Source organism: Amphibalanus amphitrite, unplaced genomic scaffold (assembly GCF_019059575.1).
Source record: "Amphibalanus amphitrite isolate SeventyFive unplaced genomic scaffold, NRLGWU_Aamphi_draft 001148F_arrow, whole genome shotgun sequence".
NCBI classification, from domain to species: Eukaryota; Metazoa; Arthropoda; class Thecostraca; order Balanomorpha; family Balanidae; genus Amphibalanus; species Amphibalanus amphitrite.
This window is the reverse complement of record NW_024882642.1, coordinates 158,499-175,463: the sequence shown is the minus strand read 5'-3', so window position 1 is coordinate 175,463 and position 16,965 is coordinate 158,499. Positions and strand designations below refer to the sequence as shown.

Sequence of the window (16,965 nt, the reverse complement as noted above, 5' to 3'; positions counted from 1 at the left end):
ACGAGTGAAGGCGGCACGCCGGCCGGCTTTGATTACCGGTTTGTTGGAGATGTGTGGCCTTGATCGGTGGCTGGTGGTTTTACCAAACAGTGCTGACATACAGGTACTGTATCAACCTGAATAAGTGGCTCGCAGGAAGATATATGGATCGCCTTGTTAGCACGGAACGCTTACGCGTGTGATAGCCGGATGGCGTGGTCGGTGTTGATTTTGTACTTTGTACTTGACTTCAATGAAGCTGATTCACATTTGATTTGGTGCTGTTGTTATCAGCATTCATTTCTCGTGATGTGGATGGTCATTGATCACATCAGGCTTACCGGTAAACCCGTTCTGTTGCACTCCAAGGAGCTGTCTGTCACTTGTAACAAGAGCAAAACACCTGTTCCAGTCCAGCGACGTGTCCAAATACCACCGATCCGAACAGTTGTCACCGGCACCAACTCCAGCCTTCCTGCCCCGTGTCATTTCCGTCTGTTTGCAATGACGGCTGGCCTGTCCCGAGTTTCCTTTTGGGTTGCCTCAGTTAATCATTGTGGACAGTTTGGCGGGCGGCTCTGTCGGACTGCACGCCACGCGGTCCAGGGACACCGGCGACAGGGTGGTCGCCGGTCAGTGGTCAAGGAGTGATCGGGGGCGGGTCAGTGATCAGTAGTCGCCGGTCAGTGGTCAACGGAGAGTGGTTATTGGTCACTGGTCATTGGTCAGTCGAGACGGGGGCTAGCGACAGGTCCGACATGAATTCTCCCTGCAATCTGGTTAAACATACCTGCCAGGGGCGCAGCCGTATCAACCTACCGGACACTGCAACGTCGGTATAATTGAGAGCCATTGCACAAAGATGGGTGCCGTAAAATGCACGCTGCTCTACAAATGCGGTCTACGACTCCAAGCACGCCGACACAGCATGGCTGGCAGGATACCGAAAAGACTGCAACGGTAGAGTTGTAGGCTAACCCTGTATCATATTCAGTCGAACTGGTGCTACCGCTAATGCAGAAACGCAGTCTCCAAGTACGGCGGTACAGCATACACCACCAGGTAATTTTCAGGGAGACTGCGATGCGAGACTAGAAGATAGCCTTCCCGAGGATTTCTGTACGGAATTGGTGTTGTTGTCAATGCAGCAATGCAGTCACTCACGCTCGGTCGGCGGAGACTGCAATCATGGACATAAAGCCAACTCTAAGCTCTGAACAGTGAAGCACCCAGACTGCGGTGTTTCCAGCATTGATGAGGTGCCTTTGCTAGAACGTGATGAGCTGTTGTTTGGAAGAGGAGAATCGAACTCTTGAAGAGTGACACCGTTAAATCGCGATACAGATTGCTCAACTCGGTCACCCGAGCCCAGCCCATAATCGGCCGGAGTTGGGCTCGTAAATGCCTCCTCCACATTTCGAATGGCTGGTAATGTCACTTTTTACCACTAGGTAAGTACCTACATGGCACTTATGACATCACACGCTGCACTAATGACGTCACCGGAGTGAGCTGATGACGTCACCGGGCGCAGTTGATCGTGGGAGGTCTTTGTCTTGCGGCGGCGGCCGGACGCAGCGTCGACTTTCCTCTATTGATTGGACAGCTCCGGCCGAACCGGCAGCGCCCGGGGCCGAACGGGGGCGGGGTGCAGTAACGGCAGACAGTCCCGACATTTAGCCAGATCGCACCAGCTTACGATGGCATTCGGAATGCCCGTCCGACGCACTTTTAGCATTCCATCCGCACAGCGGCAAGATGAAAGAATTCCGAATGCACCCGGCTGCACTGCTGGCAGGCTTACCGTCACGCGTACTGTCAGCCGTGGTAAGAGACAGGGTCAGTAGGGGTCTTTTTTTTTTTTATCGTATATTCGTTCAATCAGACGAGTCCCACAGGGAACACACAGCTGACACATCAGCGAACAGTTCCCTGTCCTCACGACGCACAATGGAGGACAGAGGCGGGTAAAAAAAAAACTGTCCCGGTGACACTTGAGCGCTGGAACGCTGTCCCAGTTCTCATGACACGCGGAGTAAACACGAAAAACAAGAACGGTAAAAAGAAAATTGCCCGATACAGCTCAAACCAGCACGGGCGGCGGCGGCGGCAGACGCGCTAGCGGGCGCCCCGCGAAGGGCGGCCAGGGCACACGGACCACCAGGCAGCGGCTGCCACCCAGCGCCAACCACCGGCCCCCCGCCGACGACCCGCAGCGACCGAGACGTCCCGCGAGCGCAGGCCGACCAGAGAGTGCTGGAGAGATTGGCCGGCCAATAAGGATGGGTAAAGAAATCTAGGATGTAGGTTGGTTGTGTGCGGAGGGAAGATTCTGTGACAGAATATTCGAGACGTTGCCCCACTTGGACAAAAACTTGTCAGTAGACTTATGCCTTAAAAAGAATTTACTTTCATTTTCAGCCTCTCTTTTAAGTATGTGATGAAAATGATGTATGCTGGGAATCTGAGTGTTATGTCTTGCCCTAAATATTACTTGTTTTGCTAATGTGAATATTAATATATTTATTTCGCTTTCATCCGCTAGCCTTGGAAATATCCACGACTGCACTGAGATATTTACTATAAAATTGTATTCTTTTCGAAAGTATGCTACTATATCTTTTATAAAGTCTTTTACTATTTTACATTCCCAAAGTATATGACATAACGTTTCATCACGCTCGTTGCAAAAAGTACAAACTGCACTTTCTGCTTTTCCAATACGATACAAAAAAGTGTTTGTAGATATTATTCTATTTATTATACGATAATGGAACGTTTGTAAGTATGTGTTTCTAGTCGCATGGCGAATATCATACATCGTGCCCTCATGCGTACACCCTATATCTCTATTCCATTTACGCTTAATATGATTTTGCGTTGACTGGTTTGTTTCTCGTTTTAACAGGGCAGAAACGAATTCATTATATGCTAAGCGTGAAGTGTTTGTTTTCTGGGAGAGTAGCGCTATTTTATAAGGTATTATTGGGTAAATGATTTTACAGGCAACAACAGTATTATCCACATGATGCGGTATACTTCTGGTTAAAGATTCATAGCATAGAAACGACATTTTGATGTTAAAGGTTTCACTTAGAGTTCGTTGTTCTAAAAATGATCCGCTATCCTTAGAATACAAATCTGCAACAAATCTCAAACCCTTTCTATCCCAATCTTTTACAATGCTCGTTTGGAATTTGCTGTGATCTGAATACCACAGCTTGTCCGTCAGAACGTTTTCTGGTGTTGTTCGGAAGACCGCACAAAAATCCGCCCAGGCGTTCAGCACATCTTTCCAATATGTATTACGTAATCTATGATTCGAGATGTTTCTCAACTTCTCCGTGCCGTAGCAAACTAGTTCACAAATAGGAGGTAAAGTTTTCTTGATTATGTTAGCCCATACAACATCAGATGTTGACCAATATAGTCTTTTTATCCAGTTAACTTTTAGGCTCTTTATAAACGACCTAATATCGACCATTTTCAAACCCCCGTGATCGTAATCTTGTACCAACTTGTTTCTTTTAACTTTATCAGGACCATCGTTCCAGATATATTTGAACAATATATTATTAATGTAAGAAATGTCCTTTTCGTTTGGGGTTGGCAATGACGATACAATATGTACTAGTTTAGAAATAACCATTGATTTTACAACTGTTATCTTTCCTATCAAGGTGAGATTTCGTCGCCTCCATTGGGCTATTTCCTGTCTTACTTTAGGTAATACTTCAGACATATTTTTTTCCACGATGGTGTTGGTTGTATTGCAAAAGATTATTCCCAATACTTTCAGTTCGCTTACTTTCTGCAACCCTGACATGTTCAAAAACGAACAGTCAACTGTTTTGCCGATTTGAAGACATTTTGTTTTATCTATATTAACACGTAATCCAGATACTTTATGAAATATGTCTAGTTCATTTATTACCGCATTTATAGATTCCGGTTCCGCGCTTGAAAATACTATTAAATCGTCAGCGTATTGCGATAATCGTACTTCTAATCCTACGCCTATGGGTATCCCCTTCATCTCCCTCGACTGCATTAGTTGATTTGTTAGGGGCTGCATTATCATATTAAATAAATATCCAGATACGGGGTCTCCTTGTCGTATACCTCTCTCCATGTTGATTTTGGGACCTAAATATCCATTTAAAAGAATCCTAGAAAAGTTGCGAGAGTTTAGGTAAAATGTTTGGATCATATGAGCAAAATGTGGCCCGAAATTATAATAATTGAGAGCTTCTGCTAGGAACTCCCACGACACCGTGTCGAAAGCGGCTTCGAAGTCAACTGCCATTATGATACCGGAAGAGGATGAAGCATTCACATGTTCAATTACATCGTACACTAGTCGCGTGTTTTCCCCGATATATCGTCCCTTAATGTATGCCGTCTGAGTTGGGGATATCAAGTGATTCATTATCTTTTTAAGTCTATTAGCGATGGCTCCAGATATAATTTTGAAGTCAACATTAAGTAAAGATATGGGCCTCCATCCTTTTACGGAATCCCTTGGCTTGCCCTGTTTCGGAATAAGAGTTACTACGCTTTCTTGGTGAGACATAATTGCACTGTTATTTACCAGACCTTCTTTAAACGCTCGAAAGAGGAATATGCCTAACAGTTCCCAAAAATGTTTGAAAAAATCTGATGTAAAACCATTTGACCCCGGTGACCTGCCTTTTTTCATACTCATTAAAGCTGTTTGTAGTTCTTGTAACGATATTGGAGTGTCTAGAGCGATCCTTTGTTCGTCGGATAGCACTCGCTCGATGTGTTTTTCAAGGTATTCTTTTGTATTGTGCTTATTTATATTTTTTCGGTATTTCGTTTGCAAATGTTTTGAAAGATGTTCAAGAATATCTTTGTTGTTTGTTATTTGCCTATCACCGTCTTGCATGGCAAGAATTGAATTTCTCATTGCGTTCCTCTTTTCTAAGGAGAGGAAATACTTCGAACATTTTTCCCCTTCTTCGAACCAGTTAACTCTGGACCGTGTTATTAATCCTTGTATTTTGGGTAATCGCATCTGCTCTAATTTAAGTTTCATCTCTTCTAATCGCTTTAAATTTTCTTCTGTTTCGTTAGTATTGAAACGAGCATTTAGTTCGTCTATTTCATTTAATATTATATTTTCCTCGCGTCTGTTTTTTCTCGCCTTTTGTTTTGAAAATCGTACGGTTTCCCCTCGTATCATCATCAGTAATGTCTCATAGAACAAGCCACAGGTCACTGTGAATTGAATATTGTCAAAATTGTTTGGGTCTGATATATATTCATTGTTATAAATTGGTAATGCATATTGCTTAACTGTGTTTATTGTTACTTTTCTGATAAGTTCGTTATATTCTTGATCTTCAAGGAGTGCGGCATTAAACTTCCAAAGACCAGGGCCTCTTTTCATAAGCGGCTCTTTGACGTTTAATGATACTATGTTATGGTCTGACCTATAGCCAGCGTGAATGTTGGATGATGCAATTGTACTGACAAGGTGATTCTGAATATATATTCTATCTAATCTACCGTACTTTAATGGATTCTTCTTAGCCCAAGTATATCCGCTGCTCAAAGGGTTCATCTCTCTCCACGAATCAATCAAGCTAAAGCGTTCAATGATATTTGAAAATGCACACTTTGCAGCCGGGTTGTTTTGACGAACATAGTTCGAATCACGCTGGAGATCTGCGACAAAGTTGAAATCTCCTGCGATAATCAAATTATTCGTTGGCAACTCTTCAAGCTTATTGTATAATGTATGAAAAAAAGCTGGTCGATCATCGTTGGGTCCGTATATCGCGACGAGTATATAGGTGTTGAGAAATATAGTGCACTCAAGTATCACAAAGTTTCCTTCCGTGCAATATTCTTCATGAAGTATGCTGTGCTGTACCTTTGTCTTAAATATAATCGATACTCCTCGGCTGTTATTTGTACCAAAGGAATGATAACAGTTGCCACCCCAAACGGTATTGAAACATTGTGCTGTTTTTCTGGTGAGGTGTGTATCCTGAATAAAATATATGTCAAAATCAAGATTTTTAAGAAAGTTTATAACGTCTCTCCTTTTCTCCTGACTCCCAAGGCCCCTACAATTATAAGTCATAAACTTAAGGTCTGCCATAGCTTAGCGACAAACTTAGAGTGAAGTGTGTACTTACTTGGGTGAACGGTGTAAACGGTGCTGTTACGCACGGGAGAGGGTAGTGAAGCGCTGGTTGAGAGGAGCAGGAATGCTGGATTGGTATGGAAGGAGCGCGAGCCGGACGTCCCAGCCGCCGAGACCGCCAGCAGGAACTACAGCGGCGAGCGCGGGCCGCAGGAGAGATGACGCCCAAGACGAGCACCACCGTCTCCACCGCCGTCCCAGCAGTCGCCGGCCCCGACGCAGAGCCCGCAGGAGCGCCCAGGAAGGCGCCGCCGCCGCGCGCCGCGCCGATCCGGCCTTGCCGCGTACAGAAAGGACTTCCTGAGCCCGACTCGCGCTCCACGACAACACCTACCAACAACAAAGAGGCACAGACAGAAAACAGAAACACAATATAACATGCATGCACAAACATATGATTGGGACAACGACCATTTCTCAGTGTATCTGCTTGGCGCCAATGGGTTGTAAACTTCTTAAGCATTACAAAGCGAGGTGACCGTAGACAAGACATAAACAGACTACAGACAAACAAACGACGGCTCGGAACTACTAGCAAAGTAGCCAAAGGTGGCACCATACGAGAAAAAAAAAGCTCTAGAGCCTGCCTTCATTTAGAAATACTCTCTTATATCCTTACTGCTAGGGCGGTTCCGTGTCCCACCCGAGCTTCGGGAGCTCACCGAGGCACGGGCATCGCGCCCTCGAGAAGAGGTCCCCCCGGGTACCTCCCCACCACCCCTTCCCACGCCCCCCACCCTGCCCCCGCCCCGGTTCGGCGACACCTCAGAAAGGCTCACCCCACCACCAGGGCCATCAACCGCCGGCCGCAGCTCACCGGGCGACGACGCCCCGCCCATCCCTCTCACCGCCTCATCCTGTTGACCGCTCCCGCCGGACGCCCGAGCTGTCATCGGCGGCGGGGCAGCCCCTGACGTCACGTCCATGGGCGTCTCCAGATCATCAGTCCCGGCAGGGCGGGCGGCCGCGGGGCGGACACCAGGAGACACCGAAACATCCCGAGCCCCGGCGAGCCCGCGATCGCCGCCGTCCGCCGACCGGTCAGCCGCAGCGGCGGCGTCAGCCGGTGATACCGGCTCCAGGGGCGGCGAAAGCCGCACCAGACTGGTGGGCGTCACCCGGGCACAGTCCAGCAGCGATGATGAAGTCGAGCCGCCACGGCCCGCCACGACGTCGGCGCCGGCAGGCACCGAACAGGAGACGGGAGCAGTAGAGTCAACGGCTCCGCCCGAACGCCGGGTCTCCAGCTCCATCACACCGCCGAGGTCCGACGGTGTGCGTCCTCTCTCCAGGGCGCTCCTCTCCTCCTCTCTCTCCGTGGCTGGGTCCAGCCGACCTCTCTCCGAGGCCGGAGCGCGACCCTGGGTGGGGCGGGGAGGGGCACTCGTCTCCGCCAACTGACGCACCGCCTCGGGGTCTACGATGCGAATGGGTGCACAGTCGCGTGACCGACACACTAGAATGTCTCCGGATCTCGTGAAGACGGAGAAAATGATCCCCTCCTTCTTCAGTTGCAGTAGATCAGAGAACAGTGCCTGACGGCGTGGAGTGAGAGACTCTGAGATGAACAGTCCAGAACCCCTTAGCTTGGTCTTAGTCCTAAATAGGACGTCTCTATCAGACCCGCGCGCAGCCGTGGTAAAGTCAACTAAAACCTTACCATTCTTCAGCCGGATCATGGCTTTCACCTGAGAAGAGTCCAGTGAGTGCCTCAGGTGCTGCTGCACCCGGGACCGAATCAGGTTTGCGGCGTCCTCCCGGCGAGTCAGCGTCTGTATCGCCGGTCCAGAGAAGATGAGAGACGTCCGCCGCTCCTCCTGCTGCCGCCGGTCCTCACTCAGCTCCATCTGCTGGAGGCGCCGCCTCAGCTCCTTGGTCTCCCTCTGCAGCTGGATGATGTCCATGTCCGCTGAATTCTGTCGATCCGACACCGCCTTGAGGGAATCCATCGCGAACGACAAGGACTCCTCTATAGCCATAAGCCGTCGGTCGTTCGAGTCCCGTATCTCCTTCACGCACTTCACATTTTCTTGTGCGATAAACTCTTTAAGTTCAGCACAGATGTCTATATCACTTTGCTCACCCTGCGCTGGGGAGCACACTTTCCGCCTCTTGGGCATGACTGGCCCGCACACGGACACTGGCTATCAGCTGACCAGACTCGCTCGTCCAGACGGTCGCGCACGCAGAGCACCGCTCGCGCGTCCGACCCGGCCAAGGTCAGCCGGCCGACTGGGGTCAGTAGGGGTCAGTAGAGGTCAGTAAGAGGTCAGATGAGGTTAGGATAGGTCTAACCTAGGCCATACGAAGGTACGTGGAAGTCAAATGAAGGTCAGGTATCAACCAATGAAGTCTGAGGATGTTTGGTGGATTTCAGCTGCATGTATCATATGGCGGCTGAAGTGGGACTCAGGCGACAAGCGAAGGTTATGTGTAGGTCAGGAGAGGCTAGTATATGTCAGAGGTCAACATATGTCAGATGGAGTCGACACTCGGCAGCTATCACCGTATAGCTGTCCGACACGTCTTGCAATGTCCGACCACCGGATTAGGGTTTCTGGCAGGCGCTGCGCTGTTGCCAGGCTAACAATTATTCTGCGGTCGCTAGGAAACGTTTCCTGACCTTCGACTACCAGTTGACCGGGCGTTCGCTGGCATCGAGGGAGGTCCATGACTTCTAGTTAAGTGAGAGAACTTGTCGCCGACGCTGTTCACCATGTAGCGCCTTTGCAATCCATCAATTTATGCATCGGTCAGTGGCCGTCAAATGGATTCGGCATTTCATGAGTCTGATGACTGAAATGTCATCCACCAAGAATGCATGCTGGCGGACCAGAACTGGGAGTAGTGGAGCAAGGATACTTGTGAACTATGAGGTGAATATGCTAATGAATTGCTCAATCAGTGTGCGCTCGACAGGGGCGCGGGAACTACTTTCCGACTGGGGGGCACACCATAATAGAGATCAACCTAGGGTACCCCCAAATCTAGTTTTCTCACCGGTTTTAGGCCACTTATTTTTCACCCCTCGGATTTTCAACAAAAAAGAAAACATTTGCAAAAGAGTGTGGTATTCCGTCTCAAAGCTGTGGGGGCACCGCCCCCACGGCCCCAGAGTTGGGGGGGGGCAAGCTGCCCCCACTGCCCCCCCCCCCCCCGGCTCCCGCGCCTATGGCGCTCGATTCCGTCTCTCCAGAATGTCATTCTTTGCCGTTGATATTATTTTCTCCAACCGATTAAGGCGAATGGGCATCGCGTTTTGCTTTACCATTTTTATTTTAGAGATTGCGTTACGGAACAGAATGGGTGCCAATTGGCTAAATAAATGGAAAGCCCACCAGGGGCCATAACACTATCCTATCCACGAACCCGAAGCAATGACTCTAAATGGTCACCAGTCACCAATGCCCCCAACCTGTCACATGTCTTGTTTCGATGACACTAGCTGGCTTTTCATGACCTCAACTTCGGAGCACTACACAGTGCTGTTAGCTGCAGCCACACAGGCAACGCCTTGCACCAACAAGCTGCACCCAAAACAATATGTCATCGCTGACAGAGCACACAAGGCGAGAACAGCAAGAACCGGTTACCAATGATTTCCTTATGGTGTGAACAAAGCTGACAGATGAACAGTACGCATACACAGTACACAAGGCGGTTCCATGACAACTGAACCAGTGACAACTGAACCAGGACAACTGAACCAGTGACAACTGAACCAGGGATAACTGAACCAGTGACAGCTGAACCAGGGACAACTGAACCAGTGACAACTGAACCAGGGACAACTGAACCAGGGACAACTGAACCAGTGACAACTGAACCAGTGACAACTGAACCAGGGACAACTGAACCAGTGACAACTGAACCAGTAGACAACTGAACCAGTGGACAACTGAACCAGTGGACAACTGAACCAGTAGACAACTGAACCAGTGACAACTGAACCAGTGACAACTGAACCAGTGACAACTGAACCAGTGACAGCTGAACCAGTGACAACTGAACCAGGGACAACTGAACCAGTGACAACTGAACCAGTAGACAACTGAACCAGTGGACAACTGAACCAGTAGACAACTGAACCAGTAGACAACTGAACCAGTGACAACTGAACCAGTGGACAACTGAACCAGTAGACAACTGAACCAGTAGACAACTGAACCAGTGACAACTGAACCAGTGACAACTGAACCAGTGGACAACTGAACCAGTGACAACTGAACCACTAACCAGTAGCCCAGCAAGCAATTTTACTCCGGGCCCAAGCAAGCTGAAGTGCGGCTTGCCCGATATTTTTAGTCGGGCTAAAGTCGGCTAGCGCTTGGACTAAAGTCGGCTAGCGCTTGGGCTAAAGACTAAAGTCGGCGTATGACACAAAAAACGCCGACTAAAGCCCATGCTCTGCCGGTGGTATGCCCTCTGGGCCTCTCGGCGAGCTCAGGACAGCCGTTGTTTAGCCCTAGTTGTGCGACGTTTGGCGTAAGCCCGATGTAAGCCCGAGCAGTGAATCCATTTATATACCGGAGATTCCTCTGGGCCCAGGCGGGCTGAACTCTGCCAAGCCCACGTTGCGTGCCCTGTCTGTCCCGAGCTAGGCCATCAAAGTGAATATCATTTATACGTTGCTAACTATTCGGGCGTCCCAGGTGGGCGTAACGGTTGCCACACCAGTTCGCGACCACCAGGCTAGCTGTCAGCCCTGTCAGCCGTCGTACGGCTCTCGGACGGACACTCTAATAGATCGGACACAAATCAATTGGCAGACCGGCAAATTGGCACAGACCGTCCGTCCAGCCACCCGCTACCTTATGCTTATACAGCGCAGTACGACATTGGTTGTCCACTGGTTCAGTTGTCCGCTGGTTCAGTTGTCCGCTGGTTCAGTTGTCCGCTGGTTCAGTTGTCACTGGTTCAGTTGTCCACTGGACACTGGTTCAGTTGTCACTGGTTCAGTTGTCACTGGTTCAGTTGTCACTGGTTCAGTTGTCATACTGGTTCAGTTGTCACTGGTTCAGTTGTCACTGGTTCAGTTGTCACTGGTTCAGTTGTCACTGACTCAGTTGTCACTGACTCAGTTGTCACTGGTTCAGTTGTCTACTGGTTCAGTTGTCCACTGGTTCAGTTGTCCACTGGTTCAGTTGTCCACTGGTTCAGTTGTCCACTGGTTCAGTTGTCACTGGTTCAGTTGTCCCTGGTTCAGTTGTCACTGGTTCAGTTGTCACTGGTTCAGTTGTCGCTGGTTCAGTTGTCACTGGTTCAGTTGTCGCTGGTTCAGTTGTCACTGGCTCAGTTGTCACTGGTTCAGTTGTCCCTGGTTCAGTTTTACTGGTTCAGTTGTCCCTGGTTCAGTTGTCACTGGTTCAGTTGTCTGCCTACCCACAAGGCGAATGATAAACCTCAGCCCTGCTGCGACATTTTGTCATCTGTGATCAGTCCGTGAACTATGGCTGAGCTGGCTCGCAGCCTAAGCATCGTCTTTGGTCATAGCAAAGTAACAGCTGCGACTGCCCCATGCGACACAGTTCTCCTGTTACACTTGTCATTGGAGCTCAGTCTGGCGGTGCTTTGCGTGGACGGGAGTCGTCTATAACTCTTCTACTTTGCAACTCGTAAATGTCCGTCCATATATAAGCTGAAATCCCGCGTTGCCAGGTACCGCCGTGAACTAGGTGGCCAGTGGTCCCTCAGAAATGTCTCAGTGGTGTCTCAGTGGTGTCTCAGTAGTATCCCAATTCTGTCTCAGTAGTGTCCCATGGTGATGTCTCAGTGAGGAGTTACGGCAGGTGTTCTCGCCGAGACTCCTCGAATGTCGCTGATCGCTCGTGCGTCGCGTGGGAGAGACCGCGATGCCGGCTTCTGACTGGATCAGATACATCAGAGGCTGATGGACTTGACACTGACACGGACAGGGGCAGGACATGGGCGGACTTGGATTTAGAGGCCTTTGCGGACATGGACGAGCCACACAGCAGTTCCAGCGAACAGGTAGATACAACTCCGGGCGACCCAGTCTACTTCAGCCAGGGGCCGTATCGCACTCAGCAGGTCATGCAGCCACTCTGCAGGCAGTCGGTGGAAAAATCACCCCTCCATCAACCGTCAACCGACTTACGCTTGCCGCTGCTGCTTCGCGTTCGTTCCCGAACCAGTGCAGCGAACAGTCGACGCGCTGGCTGTTTGGTAGGTGCATGCGCTGGACTGACGGCCGAGTCAGAACACGGGCCGTCGTGGAGTGGAGGGACACTCGTCATTGTCTCGCGGTGGCTCGTGCTGCGCCGGCCGGTGTTTTCGCCCCGCCGTTCCGCATTCCTCCCTCCCCCGCAGCCGGGCCGGGCCGCGTTGCGGTGAGCGCGCTGATTGGAATGACCAGCGGAATGGCTCATTGGAATGACCAGTCATAATGGGCGACTAGAATGACCGAAATATTTGAATGATAAGGCGAAATGTGTGTTGTTATTGCAGCACTAACATGCGCTGCATTTGTGTTGCTTTTATTCATTTCAGTCATTTTCCGTCCACGGCAAACTTGTTTAGGCCTGCAGGGTATCTCGTGATGTCTCGTGTCGTGGAAAAAAAACTTCCTGCATGAACCTTGGCTCCAGTTGTATGAGACTAGTACCGTTTGAGTCGCTATCAGCCCCCAAGACCGTATAGCGGACGTTGAATGCTGCAACGTATTTCGCCCTTCTTCCGTCAAAGTTCTCTGCACCTGGCGCTCCCAACCATCGTCCCCCCTACAGTCCGATCTAACTAGAAACATGGCACATCAGATTATTGCTACACAGCATCGAACATGACACTATCGTATCACGACACTTCACGCCACTTTGGTCACCCTCCCGGTAAACCGTCAGGCCGAGTCTCGCTGAGAGCAATGACCCGACCCTCGGCACCGCGCCGTACCGTCCCGACCGCCATCGCTGCGGCTTTATAGGCGCGCCGTGTTTGTCTGCGGCGCCGCAGCGCGGCGGTCATGGCGCGGCGTGTTTACTATACCGCAGCTGTCGAGGGACTCACTCCCGACAGGCTCGGGTCTATGGGCGCCCGCGCTCTCACATCACGGCTGTTTTCTCCGTCGCAATCTGTCGTGGTTTATGTCTCTCTGGAATGACCTAATACGGTTCGGAGTCTGGCTTTGGCCAGACATGACGTCTTTCCCTTGTGGCTATTGCTCAGTGGCATGCTCACCTTTTTAGCATTTCCGTCTTCACTTATGCTGTAGCACCGCCTAAAGTTCGAGTTCGAACATAAAGTTTGGGCCTATTTAGAATGTCGTTTGCGCTTCATTCATAAGGGATGTTAATATATTGCAACTGTCACGATCATTCATGCTTTCCGGTCAGTGAAGCTGCCTAGCCCTAATCCAGATCGTCAGATCGATGCGCCGCAGAGGCACCGCTAGTCTGTCGATCGGCGCAATGTTCCCGCGGTGTCTCTGCCCTCCGATCCCGGCGATCCCCTACCGATACCTCTCCTCCCCACACTGCGCCGCCACTGACTGACACCACGCACCGCCAAACAACACTAATTGGCCCACCGGCCACTCGCTAATCACCTGTTTTTCTCGGCCAGTTTCCGGAACGTTCCAGCCGCAGATAGTTTAGCATATTTCGCCTGAATATGTAGACGGTCCTTAGCATATTTCATTCAGATTTCAGGCGTGGAAAGAGCTGCACTAATGCGTTATGCCTGATTTGTCTAGGTAGATAGGTTTATGCTGCAAGATCGCTAGGAAGGAAGGCATGGTGTTTGCTCATAGCGAGCTTTGTTTTCTTATCTTGGCATATTCGTTCTCATACATTCGCGGTATCTTGTGCTCCAGATTATAGGAACCTCTCTTTTATGAAGCTGCTGCTAGTTTTAGTATACACGGTTTCTCTCTATTGTCATTTTTTACGTTTTCAGTTCGGTAGGCGTTTTACATGCATATATGATAAGGCTTATCGTGCTATCTGGACAATTATGCGATGAACCGATAGCATGCAAATAAGGTGGCTTACAACGACACAAAGCTCCTTTACAAGTTACCCTCCGCACGTTATCAATATGAAATATCCAATTTTGATTGATAAAGCCTACTGGCGTTCCCGGGAGTCTGTCCCATGTCGAAAAGGTCCTCAGGAGCGCTGAAAGCTGTCCAATCTGACCCAGCCGTGTGATCGTATCCGTCTTTAGCCGCCGAAATCTTCCAGTCTCCCTGACCAGTGAACACAGCACCAGCCGTGAATTACCTTGTCACCACCGCCGGCGGGAGTGAAATGGTTCAGTTCTCACTGGCCTGACTTAATTGCACCGCGAGTGCCGGTGACGCATCTCTCTTTCTGCCAGCCCTGTCTGCCTGACAGCTGCTCTTCTTCTCTGTTCTCTGTCAGACCGTTTCTCTGCCCGGTACGGCGGCCCGACCTTCAGCCGAGGCCGTCTCACCCGCCGTGCCGGTGAGCCGGCTCCGCTGATGAGCGTGTGTCCGGTGTAGCTCGACTGAATCATTTGTGCGTTTGGCCCCGGGCCGCGCGGGACACCCTGGAACCACCGCGGTGTGGTGAGGTGTCAGCTGGCGGTTAAAAGGGTCGTCGACCTCCAAACGCTTCTCATATAGCTGGGAAGAGACGCGACTCACTGGACAGAGACGTGACTCGTCCTGGGGAATTAGAGACGAGTCATCTATCAATGGCGCTGGACTCCGGCAATCGAGCGGTGGTGAACGATGGATGATGTTGAAGCCTCCTTGGTGTCCAGTTTGAATAATTCACAAAGCCAACTGTATAATCAAAGCAAATATTATGCTGAACAGACTCAGTATTGTGCAGAATGTAAAACAAACTTATAAAACCGATATCGATATTGCGATCTTGATCAGACGGCTAAAGCTGAAGCGATCTCCGCTCAGAACCGTGACACATTTCGATTACAGGCCGGCGAACGCGCTGCGCTTTTTATCGCACGGTCGCCATGACCGCTGGCGTCGGCACATGCTCTCGCCGGCTGGGTCGGGCCGAAGGCGGGGAGCGGGAAAGTTACGGATCACCGGATGTGGGCGGAGCTAACGGAGAGAGGCAGGGAGAGAGCGAGAGCAGTGGGAGCAGAGGTAGACTGACCACGTGCCTAACAGGGTTTTGATCTGGTCGGGGTGGGGCAGTGGGTAGTGGTTCGGTTCTAACGAGCCCGCTGAGGGTATACGGCCAGTCTGTCCTATCTGTCTGTCTGTCTGTCTGTCTGTCTGTCTGTCTAACTGTTTGCCTGTTCACAGCCGGCGACGGCGCTCCGTGTCTGTCTGGCTGTCTGCTCGTCTGCGGCCGGTCCTGTCAGTCCTTCTGCCCACCACCGGCGTCCCATGTCAATGTCTGAATGTCTGCTCTTCTGCGACCGGTCCTAACTGTCTACCTGTCTGTCTGTCCACTGCCGGCGGCAGTCTCCCATGATCGGGATGTCTGAACGTTCGTCTGTCTGTCTGTCTGAATGTATGTCTATCTGCGGCTGGCCCAGTATGGATGCTCGTCTGTCTGTATGTTCACAGCCTGCCCTGTCTTAATGTTTGTATGTCTGTCTGTCTGTTCACAGCCGGCGGCGGCATCCCATGTCTGAATGCTGGACGTGTTGCACGGCTCTGAGGGCGGCGGCGGCGGCGGGGGTGGCGGTCACTGGGCAGCCATGGACAGCGCGGGCGGGTCCGCGCGTAGCTCCACCTCAGAGAATGCCGGCGGCGGAGGCAGGTCCAACGGCAGGCCGCCGCACCACGGCTCCACGCGCTCTGGACGCCATAAACAGTGAGTGAGACGCCGCCACTGCACGCACACACACACAGAGGGCGTCACCGCGCTGAGACGAAGACAAAAGATGCTGTCTACGGGGGAAACAGAGATACCAACGAGAGATACGAAAAGGCATACCTATGCAAGGTGAATGTATGGTTCTGTTTTCCTCTGCACAGCGCGCAGAGCGGCACAAAGAATTGGTCAGATATTTTGTTCTGATTCGAAAAGAGAACTTATGTATTTGCTGTTTTTATTGTGTGCGGCTTATAGTCATTTGAGTGGGTGACAGCTTTTAAAGCGCCCTTATATTTCAAACTTAGATGCATCATTTATCCGTGCTCTGCGCGGTGCGCACTCTTTTAAAATCGGACATTGCAGTTTGCAATGTCGATACGCTTGCCTGCGCCAATGTTTGGAAGAATACCACTTTCGGGTTTGTTAATCCATAGACCTCTGTACACCGGTGTACAGAGTTATATGGTTAATCCTACGGGGCACAGGAGACGGAGTGGCGAGTTTTCACAACACGGCTTAATTTATCCCCGGATTTATCTGTTTGTGGTCGTAGGATTCTCGTTTCGAACCGGTTATTCCGTGCTTGCAGCAGAGCCAGTCTGGCTGCAGTGTTGTGACTGTAAAGGTGGGTGCGCTGGGAACGGAAACGCATAGGTATGGATAAAATAGAAATAAATTAGCTGGTATGCACCTATAAGGCAGGCGAGCTGTTGGCGCTTTGAAATCAATACAATCTCACATGTGTAGTCTGTTACGCTAAGTTAAAAAAAAAAATATTTCGTGCATCCTCTAAGTACATATACCAGCCGTATGTGCGAACGATCTTTTCTTGTCACAATGCAGTTCAGACGATTCCCGTGTCCCGGGACTCCTGGGACACAATCAACTCGGGACGGGTCCCTCATGTCGTCAGACCGAATCAGTCTCGGTCTTCTCAAACCTATTTGAAACGGCTTCCAGCCTTCCACCGATATGGATTTGATAATTGACATGGTGAGCCGTTGGGCGAATTTATCCCCGTCCTTCACTGTCACTTCT

The 16,965-nt window shown here is 50.4% G+C and overlaps 2 protein-coding genes across 3 annotated transcripts in view; one reads left to right on the top strand and one right to left on the bottom strand.

Moving 5' to 3' along the window:
- LOC122370592 (vang-like protein 2-B) overlaps nt 1-16,965 on the top strand; it is a 41,569-nt gene that overhangs the window by 10,347 nt on the left and 14,257 nt on the right. For both annotated transcript variants that reach the window (XM_043346297.1, XM_043346296.1), the window contains exon 2: nt 15,719-15,924. In XM_043346297.1, coding sequence (XP_043202232.1) covers nt 15,743-15,924 — 182 coding nt within the window. In that variant the 5' untranslated portion in view covers nt 15,719-15,742. The remainder of the gene's footprint in view (nt 1-15,718; nt 15,925-16,965) is intronic.
- On the bottom strand, nt 1,786-8,058 carry LOC122370596. Its single transcript, XM_043346314.1, has 3 exons — nt 7,815-8,058; nt 7,003-7,571; nt 1,786-1,794 (listed from the first exon to the last, which is right to left on the bottom strand). The coding sequence occupies exons 1-3, from the start codon at nt 8,056-8,058 to the stop codon at nt 1,786-1,788; spliced, it is 822 nt and encodes a 273-aa protein (XP_043202249.1).

Coding starts and splice junctions, on each gene's coding strand:
- LOC122370596 (XM_043346314.1), bottom strand. CDS start 8,058: ATGGACATCATCCAGCTGCAGAGGGAGACCAAGGAGCTGAGGCGGCGC. Junction 7,572..7,814: donor CATGATCCGGCTGAAGAATG/GTAAGGTTTTAG, acceptor TTCGCATCGTAG/ACCCCGAGGCGGTGCGTCAG.